This window comes from Phascolarctos cinereus, unplaced genomic scaffold (genome assembly GCF_003287225.1).
Source record: "Phascolarctos cinereus isolate Bilbo 61053 unplaced genomic scaffold, phaCin_HiC Scaffold_726;HRSCAF=1367, whole genome shotgun sequence".
In the NCBI taxonomy this organism is placed as follows: domain Eukaryota; kingdom Metazoa; phylum Chordata; class Mammalia; order Diprotodontia; family Phascolarctidae; genus Phascolarctos; species Phascolarctos cinereus.
In genome coordinates, this window is record NW_027556098.1 from 39,070,071 (window position 1) to 39,090,207 (window position 20,137).

The 20,137-nt window shown below is 34.7% G+C and overlaps 1 protein-coding gene across 7 annotated transcripts in view; it reads left to right on the forward strand.

The window, feature by feature from the left end:
* The window catches only part of USP25 (ubiquitin specific peptidase 25), a 200,870-nt gene that overhangs the window by 90,291 nt on the left and 90,442 nt on the right, over nucleotides 1-20,137 (forward strand). For all 7 annotated transcript variants that reach the window (XM_020976262.2, XM_020976266.2, XM_020976265.2 and 4 more), the window contains 5 exons: nucleotides 2,035-2,121; nucleotides 6,203-6,340; nucleotides 8,054-8,130; nucleotides 9,414-9,487; nucleotides 15,997-16,145. In XM_020976262.2, the coding sequence (XP_020831921.1) occupies nucleotides 2,035-2,121; nucleotides 6,203-6,340; nucleotides 8,054-8,130; nucleotides 9,414-9,487; nucleotides 15,997-16,145 (525 nt within the window). The remainder of the gene's footprint in view (nucleotides 1-2,034; nucleotides 2,122-6,202; nucleotides 6,341-8,053; nucleotides 8,131-9,413; nucleotides 9,488-15,996; nucleotides 16,146-20,137) is intronic.

The following is a 20,137-nucleotide window of genomic DNA, read 5'->3' on the forward strand; positions in this document are numbered from 1 at the left end:
TTTGTCTTTTGGTAAAACCTAACTCAGATGTAAATATTTTCAAAAGTCTTTGAAGTTTTGTATTGGTGACTAGTCTTAGAGAAACTCAAAGAGGGCACGGGAGCCCCTAAGGGCTGGGGAGGCACTAGCTGCCATATTATAGGGAGTAGTCTCTGGCTCCTCTGTATCTGTGGGCATGGATGACTAGGCAAAGGGGAGGTCCGGCACCTGTGTAGGGTATTGGTCCTGTATGTATGGGCATGTGTGTAAGGGCAGCACGGTTTTTGCTTTTCTGTTGTTAACAAAAAGTCATGGCTTCACAAGGCATGGGTAGTAACTTGATTTATTACAAGAGAAAAGCAAATGCATGCCAGAATTCCTTATACCAAGTACAAAGGATCCTGAAATAACAGGCAGACCCTTGGGTATTTATATTACCACAAGAAAGGGAGGACTCAAAAAGAAGGAGGGGGAAAAGGAGAAATTCTTTAGGGTCCAGTCATAAAAAAAGTGCAGCATGGGTAGGGCCCCTTCTGGGAACTGCTCCAGGGGTGGGAAGCCAGTGGCCTCAAGGGCACATGTGGCCTCGAGGTTGTAGGTTCCCCACCCCCCGTAACTTGACCATAAAGGTAGATGATCTTGCTTATCTGAAAAGTCCTAGATGCCACAAGTGGTTTGTCAGTCTGGGTTAGGCTGTCTGGAGCCAGGCTTGTAGCTAACTCAGCTTCAAGGACACTGAGAAGTTAATAGAATTCAGTTGCAAAAGATCAATATTATGTTAGTTCAAGGGGGCTTTATCTCTGGAAAATAGGGCAACTTTAGAAAACGAGTTCAGGGATCCCCTTCACTCTTTGTGTCCCTAGTACTTAGCACAATGCCTAGCACATAGTAGGTATTTCATAAATGCATAATGACTAATTTCCAGTAGGAGTTGTTATATTCTTTGTATATGTATGTCCAACATCTAGTACAATTCTGAGCCTACAATAAGGGGCTTAACAAATGCTTATTGATTGGTTGATCCTTTAGATTACAACGTGGCCAGAGATATGAGACTTAGATATTAAAAAACCAACTAGAAGGCACCACAAAAGACTGAATGTTTTACATTTAATTTTTTTTTTTTTGTAAACTAAGGGCAGAAACAATTTTATGTCTTTTTAACTTTAGCAGCTAGTGCGACATCTGACATAGCTCATTAATAAATGCTCGTTGAATGCTAAATTGTATGGTGCAAACTTTAAGCTGTCTAGGAATCAGAAAAAAGAAATAAGTAAAGATTGCAGTATATGGAAGCTTCAAGGACATATCGTGAAAATTGAGTTGGGCTTTAAAAAAAAGATGAGAAGGATTTAGCTAAGAGAGGAGGTGGAAGGATATTCAAGGTATTTATAGTATGATAAAAGGGATAGAGGCAAGACTGAGCCTGTGGTGTTTGAGTCATTGCCTGTATGATAGAATTCATCTAACAATTCCTAAACTAGATGAAGAATTAACATTTAAAAAATATAGTAGTAGCCTCTTCACACAAGACACCCCACCTCCCAGCTCCCTGACTTATCACTTGCTTTCCTCCATGCCTGGAATTCTTTCCTTCTTCATCTCTCTCTCTCCTGGATTCCTTCAAGTCCCAGGTAAAATCGTACCTTCTGTAAGAAAACTTCCCCAATTTTCCTTAATGCTAGTACTTTCCCTCTGGTATTATCTCCACTTTAATCTGTATGTATCTTGTTTGTACATTTTATTTCCCCCATTAGATTGAACTTTTTGACTAGGGACCTTTTTTTGCCTTTGCTTATGTTCCCAGTGTTGTAGCACAGTGTCTGGAACCCAGTACTTTTTATTTATATATATATATATACACACACACACACACACACACACACACACACACACACACACACACACACACACACACACACATACACACACACACACACTTATTGACTGTCTGGCTAGAAAATAAGTCATTAAAAATGAATTGTAATTTTTAACTTATGTTAATAGTTTTGTTTTTCCTCCCTTAAAAATGTTAAATCTCTCATTTCTTTTCAGTCATTATTTAATCTTCTGGAATTTCGAAGATTAGTACTGAATTACAGTCCTCCTGCAAGTGCTCAAGATTTACCTCGAAACCAAAAGGTAAAATTAAATAAAGGCTTTCCCCTAATATGCCTGTCTGTACAATTGTAGTCTGCTTCTTACTCATGAGTTAGGTTCCAAAGTTAGTGCATAGAGTATTAATCTTACATTGTCAATTACTTAGCTTTTAATTCTTTTTCATTAGATGACTGAATAGGTTGAGCAGTACATGGAGGCTGAGACTTTTTTGCAACTTGTTGCATGGACAAACACATATTTATAGCTGATATCTTCCAGTTATAAGACTAATACCTTTTCAGTCATCACTAATGCCTTTATTGCTTTTTATTAGCAAGAAATGACATTACTTCCTTATTTGGATGGACTTTAACTTAAGGGGAAAATTCTTTCTATACATCCTAGTGGCCACACTGGGGTGGATGAGGAGTTGAAAAGGGGGTTAAACTGTGGGAACAACTTTCCTATTCTGATCTGCAAAACAGACAGCATACTCCTCTTGCTTCCTTCACTAGCCTATGTGTCCAGTTGTTTCTTCCATCACAAAAGTTCCAGCAAAGTCTATAGTAACAGGAGGCACCCACTGTAGTCTTGTTCTGGGGGAGCAAACCAAAGAGCTTCTTCTGGGATGTTGTTCTCCCTGTCCCCTAAGTATCTCTGTGCTCCCATCCATCCTCTACTTAGCTGGGAAATTGACTTTCTTAACATGCAGATCTGACCATGTCACACCTGATATAAAATGATTGGTTCCCTGTTACCCCAGGATCAAATATAAAATCCTTTGTTTGGCTTTTAAAGCCCTTCATAAGTCGGCCCCTTCTTATTTTTTGAATCTTATTCCTTACTCCCCCACCACATATTCAGAGATTCAGGGACATTGGCCTCCTGCTTTTCCTCACAAAAGTTATTCCATCTCCCAATTCCATTTCTTTTCCCTGTCCGCCTTGCCTGGAATACCCTCTCTGCATCTTAGGCTCTTGGCTTCCTTCAAGTTCAAGCCACCTTCTAAAAGAAACCCTTAATGTTAGTCCCTCCCTTCTCGTATTATCTCCAATTTATTCTGTATATATCTTGTTTAAACCTCATTCTTTACATGTTGTCTCCGTTATTAGACTGTAATTACATTCTTTGAGAGCGAGGACTTTTTTTTTTTTAGCACAGTGTCTGGAATATAATAAGTGCTTAAGGAATACTTATTGATCTGACTTGACCTGACTTGAGGTGTATGGCCAATGCTGAGAATATGCCCAGAGATTGGAGATATGCTGGGAAAAGATTAATAAAGATATGGAAGGTTAGAGGATCTGAGTAATAGAAACCTCAGGAGTTTTCCAGGGCAGAACTCCTATCGTGACTGATGTGGTTCAGTTTAGCAGTAGGCACCCACAAGGAGGGAAGGAGGTAGCAACTATGGTCAGCACTGGGCAAGAGTACTGTCATTCCAGGTAAGAGTGTAGTTGAATTGTCTATCATGGGAAAATACTATATTCTCTCCTAGTTCTCCATTTTTATTTACTATTTAGGTAGAATTTCCATTTAATTGCATCTCAGAAACTCAACTTGTGATTTCCCATATATGGTGTTCAATCTAAACTTTCCCATTATTATTACATTTTTCTAGGACTGAAATGTAGAAGTTTTTCTGAGTATTACTTCTCTTTTTAAGTCTTTCTATGATTATGATTATTTTTTAAATAATGGGAGGTTGACTTTTACATTTCAGTTGGTGCTGTCCTTGTCTACAGTGTTTACTTGACAGAAATTCTTTGGTGGCAGATGTTATTTCTGGGATCTTTTTGCCTTGTTTTGCCGATTTCTGTGTACTGCATTTTTAACAAAAAGTAATAGAATCAGTGTCTACTTTTTCATTTTTCATTTGTGGATTTGAAAACAAAGCAGTTTGGCTTTGAGTTGCTGCTGTCACATCTTTATCTTTTCTTCTGATTTGTTCTAACTACTCTGTGAACTGACTGAGCATAAATATTTGATTCAGAAATTATTGGCACATCTCCACTAAGTCATTTCTTGTCCCTTAAATGTAACTTATTTTTTGTTTTTGTGTTTTGGTGCTTTCTGTGTCCACTGAATTCCAGCTTGTCTCTTGAAGAGGCATGCAAGTCATATAGCCTTGTGGCTTTCAAGTTGTCTAGAAGTCTTAAAAGATCCTAAAGCACATTTTTCTTTGTACTTTGCATGCTCCTGTACTGTGGTAGAAGACTGTTTTTAAATGTTCTTTTTAAAATAAAATAACTTTTAAAAACTTTTAATACTAACCTACATACTATATTTAGCATTATTTTGAATTCTGTTTCCTTTATCTTTTTTAAGATTAATTTTTTAGATAACAAATATCTACCTTTTTTCTTATGAAAAACATGAGAATAGTAGCCATTATACCATAGTGCTTGATTTTATAAAAGTTCTCTTGGATACAGCATATGATTTTAGTTTAGCATGTTGACAACTATTGAACACTGTAAAATAAGACACTGTGAAACAAATATTTAGGTTTGATGCATAGCAGTGTCATTGATTGCTGTGGCATCCAATTAAGGTGATCCTGATGAAATCCTTTTAGGGGATATTAAAATGACTTACTAGTTTCTGATTAAATTTAATAATGAACTTAGATATAACTCAGGCATCCCTGCATACATGAAATTAAATAATCCTAAGGTGTTCAGGTACAAAGTGCACTTTGTATTGCTGTGCAAGATAATGGAGACGTAAACATCTAAAAATAAAATAAACAAGTAGTTTTAAAAGGAAAATAAGAATTCTGCAGATTTTACAAATGGCAAGTCACTTAGTCATTCTGTTCCTCAGTTTCCGTATCTGTGAAAACGAGATAGGTTAAATGCAGTGGCTTCTGTGTCCCTTCCAGCTCTAAATCTGTGATCCTTATGTTCCAGTTCTAGAGAAAATCTGTGCCTCTTTCAGTTCCTTTACACAAAACAGACCAGGGAGAATGAGAACATTTTTGTGTGTCATTTATCAGTGTGGTCAACTGCCAGCATAAAAACTTCCAACACTGCAGATTGCCAGACCTTCCATAACTAATAATCTTGAGGAAGTTGTTAGAACAAGAGGATTTGCTAGCATGTGTCAGAAACAGGTCTTCCTGACTCTAAGGCCAATCCTCTAATTGCTCCTCCTTGTGGCCATAAGCACATTGATTGTTTTGTAACCTAGCCATATATGACAGCAGTGCTATCAGTTATAGGACTTTAGAATCTTGAATTCAAAAGATTTTCAGTATCATCAATTGTCTTAAGTTTTTGTTTAGGCAGAAAGACATGGGGAAAACACAATAGGGTAGAGAATAGCTTAGGCAACAGTGTGTGACTGTCAGGTCAGTCAGATAGGCATTATTAAGTACCGTGTGTGTGTGTGTGTGTGTGTGTGTGTGTGTGTGTGTGTGTGTGTGTGTGTGAACCATCACCAAAATACAAAATTAATTACCAGGTGGTGAAATTATGAGCCATAGCAGTTCATGACTGTGTGCTAATGTGGTTGGGTTGTTTTCATACTTTTCACCCCAGTGAAATACACAGATTATTACAATCAATCAATCAATCAATCTGTCTATCTGTTGATCTAGTGTAGGAACAAGGATTGCAAAGTGGAAAGAACACATAGTGCTTCCCCTAAGGGAGACTATAGTTTAATGTGTGAGATAAAACAGGAACACAAAAAAAAATTATAATGTAAGGTAGAATATAAGTTTTAGCACATATACCGGTAGGCAACTGAGTTTCCTTTTGGGAATTTCCTAAACCCAAGAGTTAAAGACTCCCCATCCCCCCAAAGATATAGGAAAGATTCAAAGAATTATGAGAGATTGTAATTAAGAGAAATCAGGGAAGGCTTGGGGATAGGAGGAGGATTGGGAATCAAGGAAGCCTTCATGAAAGAAGGAACACTCAATTTCTGACAATAATGGCAATTACATTGCTGATCTATATGACTAAATGTTCCCAGATCTGCTTTTCCTTATTTGCATATGATGGATGGATGCCTGACATACCACCCACTTGTTTTGTAGTGTATTCATAGCTAATTTCAGAATGATTATCTCATGAGGATGCAATTTTTATTAATCTTTTTTATTTTTAAAATTTAGGAACATCGGAATTTGCCTTTTATGCGTGAGTTGCGGCATCTGTTTGCACTTCTTGTTGGTTCTAAAAGAAAATATGTTGATCCTTCAAGAGCAGTTGATATTCTTAAAGATGCTTTCAAATCGAATGGCTCACAACAGGTAGCTTTTACAGGGATATTCATTTATGGCTAATTACATTTAATATGATTAGAGTATAAGCTCCTAGATTACAGCCTTTTTTTGCTCCTTTCTTTATATCCCTAGTACTTAGCACAATGCCTGCCATGTAGTAAAAACTTAATGAATGTCGTTGACTTGGCCTATCTCTCTTTCACTTGCACAGGCATACAGAAGCACACATACCCCATGCACACAAAACATATGCACCCACCCAGAGAAGTCTATTAAAGGAAAATCATTTTATAGTGTTTTGTTTAAAAATTTTCCCCTTTTTCCATTTAAGTCTTTGATGTTCACTCACATGCATACGCACGAGCTCGCGAACACACACACACACACACACACACACACACACACACACACACACACACAATTTTCCAGCTAGGTGATATATATACACATATGTCTAGCTAAAAAATGTTACATAAGACCCATTGACACCCAACATTAATTATCATTTAAATAAAAAAATATATATTGTGCTAATAACTGGGGATACAACAATGAGAAAGCAAAACAACTTTTCTCTAGGAGTTTATATTCTAATGGAGGAGACCAAACCTAAAGAAGAGCTGGGTGGGAGAGAGTCAGTGTGGATGTGGAGCCCGCCAGAGAGTGAGCAACATGGTAGGGCTGCTCATATCATATACCTGTCACCCCCCTCTCCGTAACAGTCATCAAGTAGGCCTCACAATTGACTCATCCTAAGGGGAGCAAGAGTTTAAAGATTTAGACACAAATAATAGCCATGTCAATCAACAGAGCAAAAGAGTTGTAGTATTTTGCTATTTCTTATCTCTAAAAAATGTACATAAAAAGAACGTGGGTCCTCCTAAAGAAGAAATACCCCTCTTTTCTTTGATTTCACCCTACCTCCAACTCCACCCCTCAAGTTTGTTAATGTAGGATATATTTCTATTCAGGTTTGTTTAGGGAATTACATGACTACTTGGCATCTTCTATTTCACCAGTTTTCTGACACTAACCTCTTGAATTATAGACAACTTTTACTGACCTAGAAGAACAAATTTTCAAGGAATAAAAATTACTATAGTAACTAACAAATAGTTTTGACAACTCAACTAAGTTGTCATTATTAAAAAAAAAAAGCAAAATAAGTAGTAGCAGTAGTTAAATCTTAATGTCCTTCCTGACCTCAAAATTACTGAAGTATGGGAGTATTGTGATAAGAAGAGTCTTCAGTCCTTTCTATTTTCCCTCATATCATAAAGTTACAACTAGGTTTAATATAACCCTATATGTAGAAAGAATTTTCCAATAAATTTTGACACGTCTCACTTGGGAGATGAAAGTAGCTTGTGGAATTTTTGTTTTGTTGAATAATTTATTCCTGCATATTCCAAAGTTTCCATAATATGCACGTGTTTAGGAAAATTCAAGTGTAATTTGATGAAAAAAAATTAAACCCTTTACCTGTATTATTTGAGGAATCCTTTTAATGACTTTTGAAGTTTCAGCTTTTATTAATATTGGATTTTCTTAATGTAAGGCATATGTTATAGAGTAGTAATTTTCAATGTATTATCCATTTTTCATATAAAATCATTTGTAAGATTTAGTGTAAATTTTTTTTGAACATGGTATTTGGACACTTTACAGAATTTACTTTTAGAATGTAATATTTTTTAAAAATTTAGTAGGAAAAATATAATGTTTTTTTTTTAAATACAGCAAGATGTGAGTGAGTTCACACACAAATTATTAGATTGGTTAGAAGATGCCTTCCAAATGAAAGCTGAAGAGGAAAGGTAAGTTTCCTCATGAAATTAGTGTTTATGTTTTATATTTTCTTTAGTTCTATTCTTCTTTAAAGGAGGTATAACAGATGTGATGCTTTGTCATTCAGGATTCATGTATATTTTACCATCTGTCATGCAATCAGCCATTTAAGAAGACTAAATACAGGTTAGGAAACTATAGTATCTAAAATTAGCAAATTTATCACATAATTGGAAAGTTAGTGTAGCATAGTAGATAGAAGGCCAATCTTTGATTCATTAACTAACAAGTCAATTAAACTGCTAGTGCCCCAGGCAGATCTCTTAAGACTGTAAGTTAAAGATGAATTATTAACCCACATCAATGGAGAGAGTTTCCACACCAGGAAATTCTCTGAACTTATAAAATCACAGATCCAGACCACCTTCCCACTCATATCTTACCAAAAAAAAAAACTTTTCTTATTAATAGTTTTGACTACACTTACGAACAAGAAATGTAATTCTTAGCTTGTATCCTTGATGTGAAGAATAAGTTAATTTCTTTTACCTTTGATAATATGAAAACTGTTACTCAAGTAAAGAAAGAAATATCTGTAAGGGCTAGTGGGCATGGCCACTTATGTTTGTTGTTGGTACATACCTAAAGATTTTTATGAATTAAATAACATTAAGTTAGCTAAAATTTAACTGAAAAATTGAAAGTACTTCCTATACTGCATTAAGTATTAAACATTTATATTTGCTAAATACTCTGACTTCATTTCCTTCCAAGTGAATAGCGTACTCATACAAGACGTAAAATTAACTGGGTCTGTAGTACTGAATAATGCACAAAATCTGAAAATAAAATGTAAAAGCATTGTATTCATTTCTTCTGATTCAGTTAGTACTGTTTATAGAATTAGTCATATGTGTAGTGATGTAATCTAAAATGGAGATTCTTTATTCTTTTGTGTCATGAACCTTTATGTCAGACTGGTAAAGCCTGTGGATTTCTTCTCATAAGAATATTTTTAAATGCATAAAATAAAATTCATAGGATTAGAACTAAGGAAATCCATTATATTTAAATATATTTATCAATATATATATTTTTTAAAAGTCCATGGTCCCTAGGCTAAAAACTCCTGATCTAAAATCTGACATTTTAAAATATCTTGTATATGAGGGTTCAAAATCTATTGTTTTCATTGTACTGTAAGTCACAGCACAGGTTTTTTTAAATATAATTTTTGAAATGTTTTTGTTTAGTCACTGTCTATAGATCTAGAAGTTGTAACTGTGTTTACATATTAAAAAATGTTTTCCAGGGATGGAGAGAAACCAAAGAACCCAATGCTAGAATTGTTCTATGGAAGATTCCTAGCAGTGGGAGTGCTGGAAGGTATAGTTTTATGTATATATATATATATATATATTTACATATACATACATACATACATACATATGTACTTTTGGTAGCATAGCAGTTGTTACACATGATGAGCTTTATTTGATTTGACTCACTCTTCAGCAGTTCCCTATTGTTACTGTAGCTTCTGGACTGTTTTAGTATATAAAATTTTATAATTTGTGTAAATGAAAAAGATGATATGGTTCTTATTACCACTTTCTCGTTGATTGGTCTTAGAAAAATTTCAGTTTTTTCCTTTGTCTTAACACACACTCAGCAGTGAATGGTGTAATTAATGACAGAGAACAGGAAGAATGAAGTAATGTATAAAACTTGTTCCGACATTTAAATAAGAAACAAATTATGAAGCTTTGGAAACCATTCTGTCTCTCCAGCACTAAATCTCTTGGTATTCTGAGTCAGTTAAAGTACTGAAAGTAATTGATTATATTTTAGTCACAATAAAGTGGCTTTATTTAGCCTGCATGTTTACATGCTTATAATCTTAGCCTTAGAGCTGAAAGAGTGCTTCAGGATCTTTTAGCTTAAATTTCTCACTTAAGAGTGATGAAACAAAAGCCCAGAACCATGAAGTGACATGCCCACTGCCCCGTTTTTTCTTTTTTAATTTAATTAAAATTTTTTTTTGTCTAGGCAACAAGGTTAAGTGACTTGCCCAAGGTCACATAGCTAGTAAATGTATGTGTCTGAGGCTGGATTTGAACTCAGGTCCTCCTAAATCCAAGGCCTATGCTCTATCCACTGCACCACTTAGCTTTCCCTTATTTTATTTTTAATTTATGGAATAGAACAAGCATTTCCATAACATAGTATAATGTCTCATTGTTTAAACCCAGCTCTCTTGACCCCCTGTCCCTTTTCTTTTCATCATACCACACAAGGTACACATTGGGTTGAAATGAAAAAAAAAAATTGAAAATTCAGACAGTTCCTAATATTTTATCTAACTCAGAAATTTATAGATTATATTACAAGGATTATTAATGAATAACACTTATTTAATACCATAAGATTTCTAAAATTCTTAACATCTCATTTGTTCTTCCCAGCATTATACAGATGAGGAAATAGAGGCAAAGTGGTTAAATGACTTGCCAAGAGTCACACAACTAATACATTTTCCAAAGCCTGTTCTCTTTCACTGCAGTCCTTCCACCCCTCTTTGCTTCCTTAGGCTATTACTCCCACTCTGATTTTTCTGACTTTACTTACCTTCCATCCCAATCTCAATCCTATAGTTAACCTATTCAACTTCATATTCTGAAAGTGTTCAGCCCCTTGTCCTCCCTGGCCCTGGCTTACCTTTGCTATCCTCAGCTTCTATTTATGTAAGGAATAGAGCTAGAGGAAATACCCACAATTATATGGACTGAGTACACAAACAGTCCAACAGATTTATGTTATTCAGCTGGGCCCTCACTGAAGCAAGAAAATCCTTTTCTACTTCCATAATTGATACCTAGCCTCCCATCCCACTCCAAACCTTTTTTTTCTTTTTCTAGAGCACACTTCCATCTGCAAGCTGCACAGTTTCTCAGTCTGGTGCAGACTGGCTGGTACTTCTTTTGACTCCCAACGACACACAGGAAGTCCAGCTTGGGGTGCAAATAACAGATTATGTCAGCTTGGGGCAGAGGCTTTGTCCTTGACACATTCAGAGCCTCCTGCATACTGTGGGTCCAGTGTTTCTGGAACATGGCAACACAAAAAGACAAGTTCAGGGGAACCCTTAACATTCCTTAACAACCTCTTGCCTAGAATATTGCAGTGGTCTCTTAATTGGTCTTTCTGCTACAAAACTTTATTGTAGTCTATTCTCCACATAGCTGTCAATGTGATTTTCCTTAAGCACTGATCTATATCATTTGCTGATTCAGTAATTTTCAGTGGCTCCCAAATTGCCCCTTGGATAAAATATGAAAATTTATGTTTTACTTTTAAGTATCTTTACAGCCTTGACCCCATCTGTCTTTACAGCCTCATTCTATTTTACTTCCCTTCGTTCAGTTTACAGTGCCACTTATCTGACTTCTTTCCTCTTTTTTCACCCATGTACTCCATCTACCCATCTCTGTGCCTTTGCATTGGCTGTTTACTGTGTCTGAAATATACTTTCTCCTTCCCTGTTTCACACTCTCTCTTAAGATGCAGCTCACATAGCATCTTCTGTACTAACTTTTTTCTAATCCACCTATGCTATTAGATTTATTTACCTTTCTATTTATTTTGTATTTACTCTCTCTCTCTGTGCTGTATATGTATATATAAATGTATATTTGTATATATAAAATATATATATGTAATATATACATAAACTATATTGTGTTATATAAAGATATATAATACAGTATAGTATATATGACATGTAGTTACATACTATGTTATATAAAATATGTACTATTGTATATTTGTTTTATATATAATATGTAATAATATACATGATATACACTATATTATATGCCATATATTTTATATATTAAAATGTATATTATGTAATATAGTAAAATAATACATCATATATCATATTATAATATAATATGTAATGTATATGATCTATGCACACATATTTGTATATATACATATATATAGCACAGAGAGAATAAATGTAAGTACACATATATTCTTTTAAAAATAAATTTAATTGATATATTTTTACATTCCCTACATTATCTAACATACCCCATTCCCAGAGAGCCATTACTTATACCGAGGAATAAAAAGGAATATGAGGATGGGAAATAGTTTAGTAGATCTAATATATCAAAAAACTCTGAGTTTATGTATAATACTCCATATCTATAATGTCCCCAACCCTACAAAGAAGTATAGGGGGAATAACCTTTTTATATTTCTATTCCAGGGCCACTTTAACTTTATGGAATTAATTGTTGGTTTTTTTTTTCATTTGCATTATTATAGTCATTGTATGTGTTATATTCTTTTTTATCATTTCACTTTATTTCTGTTCATAGTCTTTTTGTGCTTCTCTCTGTTCTTCATATGCATAGCACAGTAATATTCCATTATATTTATGTACTCCAGATTGTTTAGCCATTCCTTATTCAATGTGTATCTTCTTTGTTTACAGTTCTTTGTTACTACAAAAAGTGATACTCATAATTATTTTATTTATGTGGGTCCCTTTTTTATAATTGACATCTTTAAGCTATATGCCTATCAATGGATTATTTATATGAAAGAATATGAACATTTTAGTTACTTTCTCAACTTAATTCCAGACTGCTTTTCAGAATGGTTTTATCAATATCACCTGTCCACACATACTCCAGCACTGATTTCCTAATGTCTGTTATCTGTGCCAGTTTGTTGGGTGTGAAGTGAAATCTCATAAGTATTTGATTTTAATTTATATACCATTAATAAAATAGAATATATGTTTTTTAATAATTTATCATTCTTTTTTGAATAGTTAATTCTCAGAAACTTATCTCTTGAGGAATGACTTTTGTTCTTAAAATTTTTTGTTGTTTCTTTATTATGTCTTAAATATTAGATCTTATCTAGCTGTCTGATAGGAAGATATTTTCACAGTTGCCTGCATCCCTTCTTACCCTAGATTGGAAATTTTTTTTCTGTCATTGACCCTGTTGGCAACTACTTGAAACTTATTCACTTCTGCTCAGAATAATAGTTTGAAATGCACAAAATAAATAGTTTTGCAAAGGAAACCAATTATGTTGAAATACAATTATCAGAATATATACATATATTTTTAAGTTCATGGACTCCAGGTTAAGAATTTCTGTCCTGAATATGTTAATTTTTTTGTTTGAAAATCTTTTAAATTTTATCAATTGAAGTTTATCTGTTTTATCTTTTGTAATTGCCTCTATCACTTGTTGGATTAGTAATTCTCCCTGTAGCCATAGCTGTGAAAGGTGCCAGAACTGCTTGTATTCAAATTATTTTATGGTATAATCTTAATATTCATGTCACATATCCATTTTAAATTTTTTTATGGTATGTTATATAAAAGTTTGTCTAAATGTAATATCTGCCAGACCACTTCTTATCAAATAGGGAGTTCATTCCTGGGCAATTTATGTTTTGGATTTTATCAAATATTTGCTTTATTAAGTTTAATTACTTCTAAGTCTTCCTTATCTAATCTACTCCACTAATTTAACATTCTAGTTCTTAATTATTAGCCACTAGTTGTGATGATTAGTTTTATAAGTTAGTTTGAGGTCTGATCATTCTCTTCCCTGTTTAATCCTCCATATAAAATTAGTTACCTTGATATTTCAGATCTTTTGTTTATATAAGTGAATCTTTTTGTCTATATCATTACAGCATGAAATCTACAAATTCCTTTAATTAGTATAAAAACAATTCATTAGTTGTCTTTATTTCTGTGAGGTGCTTTTTGTAATTTTTCCTGTATAGATATATTGAAGAGACTGACCTCCACATAAACATCTTTTAGTTGTTTTCAATGGGACTTCTCTTTCTATTACTGCTTCTTGGATTTTGCTGTTTCTGTATTATATATGCTCTTCATTTTCCTGAGTTTATCGTAGTCTAATCCTTAATTGAAACTAATACTAATCTCAGTTAAGGGTTTTTTTGTTTTGTTTTTTGTTTGTTTTTGCTTTTTTGCTGACTTTCTAGGATTTTCTAAGTAAAACATTAGTAATAAAAAGTTTTTTCCCCCTGCTTATTTTTGTGCTTCCAGTTTCATTCTGTTATCTTAGTTAAGTTACTAGTATTTCTAATACTATGTCAGGTAACAGTAGGGAAAAGAGGGTATCCTTGTTTTTACTTCTGTTATTTATTGGAATTGCTACAGTGTTTCCCCATTATATATAATGATAGGTTTTGATATAAGTTGGTGCTTGTACAGTGTTAATAAAATTACCTTCTGCACCTGAGTTTTATAGTTTTTAGCATAAATGAGTATTAGTCAAATGCCTTATTTTATATCTATTGTTATAATGATATTTTCCGTGTTTTTGTTTTTAATTAATCATACTAATTGCTTTCCTAATGTTGAATTATCTTAACGTTCCTGGTATAAATCCATCTTGATCATAGTGAATGGCTTTTGTTTTGTTTTGTTTTGTTTTGTCTTGGGGTAAAATTGCTATGTTGTAGTGTTTTTGTTTTTTTGAAACCAGGCTTTTTTTTTTTAAACAAAAATCCTAAGAACTCTAGCTATGCAGCTCAGTGGTGTGGTGAGAAAGATCTGGGCCTGGAGTTAGGAAGACCTGAGTTTTCAAATACAGCCTTAGATACTAACTAGCTGTGTGACTTTGGACAAGTCACTTAACCTCTATTTGCCTCAGTTTCCTCAACTGCAAAATGCAGGGTAATGATAGCCTTTATCTCCCAAGGTTGAAGATCAAATAAGATAATATTTGTAAAGCACTTAGGACTGTGCCTGACATATAGTAGGCTAACTTTTATTATTATTGAATTAATATCTATTAATGGTATTGGTCTTCAGTTCTCTTGTTTTTGGTTTTGTGGTTTTTTTTTCTTCATTTTTCTTCCAAGTTTAAGGTATTTGGTTGATATTTGTGTCATAAAAAGAATCTGAGAGGCTACTTTTCATTTTGAATGAAACTTATTACAAATGTGTGTATCAAGCAAAATTCTCACATTAGCTTTGTACAAATATATATCTGTATCTGTATCCAAATATATATCTATAGCTATGTGTTTACAGTATTATTGTTGTGTAAATTATTCTACTCCATTTTTTATCAGTTCATACAAGTTTTCCCAGGTTTTTCCTAAAACCATTCAGTACACACACACACACACACACACACACACACACACACACACACACAGAGCATAACTGTGGATAAGTAATTATTGCTTATTAGATGGGTACTTAAAACTAACATACCAAGAAAGTTATTTTTCAGTGTGTTGTTTGTATGTTCAGTAGAATAGAGAGCCATTTGGAGCCTAGTATGGAGAGAGAGAAGGGAATCTCTTACTTAAAACAATGTGGGTCTGCATTTTCTCTTCTGTTCATTTGTGAATTTCTTTGGTATTTGCTATTTGTTTTGAACTTACAGTTTATAACTTTGTTCCCAAGGAGGGCAGAACACTTTTGGTTGAAGAACTATCAATTTTCATACTGACAAAGAGGAGACTGTGGGTACCTGATAGATGTTAGACCAGATACTACTTGATCTAGCCCTTGGATTTTTGACAGTGATGAACCAGGATGCAGTCTCCTATACCAAGTGCATAGCGTTTAGACACCACTTGTTATTCTTATGTTAGAGCTTCACACATAGGGAACAAAGCAGTTTTTTGTAATATGTAATTTACTATTAGGTTAATTTTTTATTACATTAATTGTTAGGTACCTTGTGAAACACAGAAAATTTATTTTTACCGAGTTTACATATTCATTAAACAATATATTGTAACATAGTATTTTATAGAAGCTGAAAGATCAAATCTAGAGACATGAATTTATTTAATTTTTTTTTCTCAAGGTAAAAAATTTGAAAATACAGAAATGTTTGGTCAGTATCCACTTCAAGTCAATGGTTTCAAAGATTTGCATGAATGCCTAGAAGCTGCCATGATTGAAGGAGAGATTGAGTCACTACATTCAGAAAACTCAGCAAAATCTGGCCAAGAGGTGAGTTTAGCATTTTGGTTTGTTTTTTTTTTTCCTTCTTCCCCCCATTCCATTCTTATAATGACTTAATAAAAGTTTATTGAGTATGCTAATTATATTGCTACCTAAAAATTGACTGTATATATAGAAAATGAGTTTGACCCAGCCTAATTGCAGTGATTTTAAAAAAGGGGAATTTGTTTTGCATTGTCAATAGTATATAATCAGTGCTAAATTTTAACCTAAACAATTTGCTGTAAATTGTCCCATGCTATAAAATTTGTCCCTTTGCCCTTCTACCATCTTCCTCCTATTTCTTTCCCTCCCCTAGGAAAGTATTAGCCTAGCAACATTAAGCCTATTTGTGGTGGTTAGTTTTGAAATGGTAATTTTGCTTTTGGATCTAATACCTCATTTTCTAGGTGAGAGGCCTGAGGTCTAGAAAAGTATTTTATTCAAGCTTATACAACTAGTTTATAGCTTGGTGGCTGGAACTACAATCAGGTTTCCTGACTCTCCCAGTCCGGAGTTTGCTATCTTTTAACGTTAATTTTGTAAAGCCATTTTTAGAGGAAATTTACTTATCCCTCAAGAAAAAATTAACTTGCCATTTTATTGTGCTCTTATCATTTGTTGCCTCTGTGGTCTGAACTGCCGTGTATCTCCTTTGCCTGAAAGGACAGTTGGTGTTCTATGCTCAAGTTTTTATAGATTTGTGACCATGACTTTTCTTCATTTGTCACAAATCTAACTTTTTGTTAAAATAATTGAACTTACTTGAACTTTAACAAGTTACAATATTAAACTTAATTTTAGAGACAGCTCCTCAAAGAAATAAATCTATAAATCAAAGAAATTAGTCACCTTTCTTACTTCTTATATCAACTCTCTTTGATTTTTAGTTGTACATTGTATATAGAAGCTTTTCCCAGAAGTTTTGTTCTAATCCATTGCCTTACTTGGGGCTTGAAGGCTGGCCTTTTTTTTTTGTGAGAAGCTTATATTTTATTTTATTTTATTTTTCAAAGTTAAATGTTGAATTTATGTGGTATTTTAAAAGAAATGCAAGGTATACATAACAGATATTTGTTTTTTTCTTATATTTATGTGTGTGTGTGTGTGTATGTGTGTGTATTTATTTATTTATTTTTAGTTTTCAGCATTCATTTCCACAAGATTTTGAGTTTCAGATTTTCTCCCCATCTCATCCCTCCCCCCACCCCAAGATGGCATGCATTCTGAATACTCCTTCCTCTAATCTGCCCTCCCTTCTATCTCTCCCCCTCTTATCCCTTTCCACTTCTATTTTCCTGTAGGGTAGGATAGATTCCTATACTCCATTTCCTGTATTTCTTATTTCCCAGTTGCATGTGAAAACAATTTTGTTTTTAAACATGTGTTTTTAAAACTTTGGGTTCTAAATTTTTTCCCTTCCTCCCTCCCCACCCATTCTCATTGAAAAGGCAAACAATTCAATACAGTTTATACATGTGCAGTTATGAAAAACACTTCCATAGTAGTCATGTTGTGAAAAACTATTTCCCTTAATGCTATCCTCCCCCCATTTATTCTATTCTCTCTTTTGACCCTGTCCCTCCTTAGAAGTGTTTGCTTCTTATTACCCCTTCATCCAATCGGCCCTCCCCTCTATCATCCCCCTGCTCCTTTGTCCCCTTCCCCCCCTATTTTCCTGTAGGGTAAGATAGATTTCCATACCCCATTGTGTATGTTATTCCCTCCTTAAGCCAAATCCTATGAAAATAAGATTCACTCATTCCTTCTCACCTTCCCCCACTTCCCCTTCATTATAAAAGCCTTTTCTTGTCTGTTTTATGTGAGATAATTTACCCCATTCTACCTCTCCCTTTCTCCTTCTCCCAGTATAATCCTATCTCACCCCTTAATTCTATTCTCCAGACATCTCCCCTTCATCTTCAACTCACCCTATGCCCTCTATCTATCTATCTGTCTATCTATCTATCTATCTATCTATCTATCTATCTATATACATACATATAATTTTTTTTCTCTCCAACTACCCTAATACTGACAAAGGTCTCATGAGTTACAAACATCATCTTTCCATGCAGGAATGTAAATAGTTCAACCTTAATAAGTCTATTATGATTTCTCTTTCCTGTTTACCTCTTCATGTTTCACTTGAGTCTTGTATTTGAAAGTTAGATTTTCTATTCAGCTCTGGTCTTTTCATCAAGAATGTTTGGAAGTCTTCTCTTTCACTGAATGACCGTTTTTTTCCCCTGAAGGATTATACTCAGTTTTGCTGGGTAGGTGATTCTTGGTTGTAATCCTATCTCCTTTGCCCTCCGGAATATCATACTCCATGCCTTCCAGTCCCTTAATGTAGAAGCTGCTAAATCTTATGTTATCCTGATTGTGTTTCCACAATACTTGAATTGTTTCTTTCTGGCTGCTTGCAATATTTTCTCCTTGACCTGGAACTCTGGAATTTGACTACAGTATTCCTAGGAGTTTTCCTTTGGGGATCTCTTTCAGGAGGATATTGGTGGATTCTTTCAATTTCTATTTTGCCCTCTGGTTCTAAAATATCAGGGCTATTTTCCTTGATAATTTCTTGAAAGATGTGTCTTAGCTCTTTTTTTTTTTTAAGGCAATTGGGGTTAAGTGACTTGCCCACAGTCACACAGCTAGTAAGTGTCAAGTGTTTGGTCTGAGGCCGGATTTGAACTCAGGTCCTCCTGACTTCAGGGCTGGTGCTCTATGCACTGCGCCACTTAACTGCCCCATCTGAGCTCTTTTTTTGATCATGGCTTTCAGATAGTCCAGTCATTTTTAAGTTCTCTCTCCTGGATCTATTTTCCAGGTCAGTTGTTTTTCCAATGAGATATTTCACATTCTCTTCTATTTTTTCATTATTTTGGATTAGTTTTACAGTGCCTTGATTTCTCATAAAGTCATTAGCTTCCAATTGCTCTATTCTAATTTTTAAGGAAGTATTTTCTTCGGTAAGCTTTTGGACTTCCTTTCCCATTTGGCCAGTTTTGCTTTTTAGGGCATTCTTCTCCTCATTGGCTTTTTGGATCTCTTTTGCCATTTGGGTTAGGCTATTTTTTTAAGGTGTTATTTTCTTCAGTGTTTTTTTTTGGGTCTCCTTTAGCAAGCTGTTGATTTGTTTCTCATGATTTTCTTGCATCACTCTCATTTCTCTTCCAAGTTTTTCTTCTACTTCTCTTACTTGCTTCTCAAAATCCTTTTCGAGCTCTTCCAAGGCCTGGGATTGATTCATATTTTTCATGGAGGCTTTGGATGTAGGAGCTTTGACTTTGTTGTCTTCTGGTTGCATGTTTTGATCTTCTTTGTCACCAAAGAAAGATTCTCTGTCCTGCCTTTTTTTTACACCTTTGTTTGCTCATGATCCCAGCCAATTCCTTGAGTTTTAAATTCTTTTTTTAAGATAGGGATCTGTTTTCAGTGTGGAGAATGTATCTTCCCAAGCTTTGGGGGTTTTGTGCAGCTGTTTTTGGAGATAATTCTAGGGACCTATAAAGTTTTAGTTCTTCCAAGGTGTTATGATAAGGGGTGAGGTGTTTACTCCTTTCCTGGCCTGTGCTCTCATCTATGAGTGACCACAAGCACTCTTTTCTGCCTTGGAACTATGAGGAGGATTTTCTCGGCACCACCACTTACAAGCTCCACCATGCCAGCACTCTTCCTTGCTCCAGGATTGCCACCCAGAACTGTGACCCAGATCCAAGCACAGGCAAAGCAAGAGATTCTTGCCTCAGCACTGGCAAAAAGATCCCTGCAATTGCCCTCTGATCAGCCACTCTTTTACCCCTCAGTCTGTGAGCCTGAAGCTCTGGAGGCAGCCACCACCCTGTGGGGACTGGGGCTGGGACCAAGCTTCTCTCTCACTGCAGTCACAGACCTTTCTCACTGACCTTCTAAGTTGTCTTTGGTCTTTGTGGGTTGAGAAGTCTGGAAACCACCACAGCTGCCTGTGATTCAGTCCTCTGAGGCCTGCTTCAGGT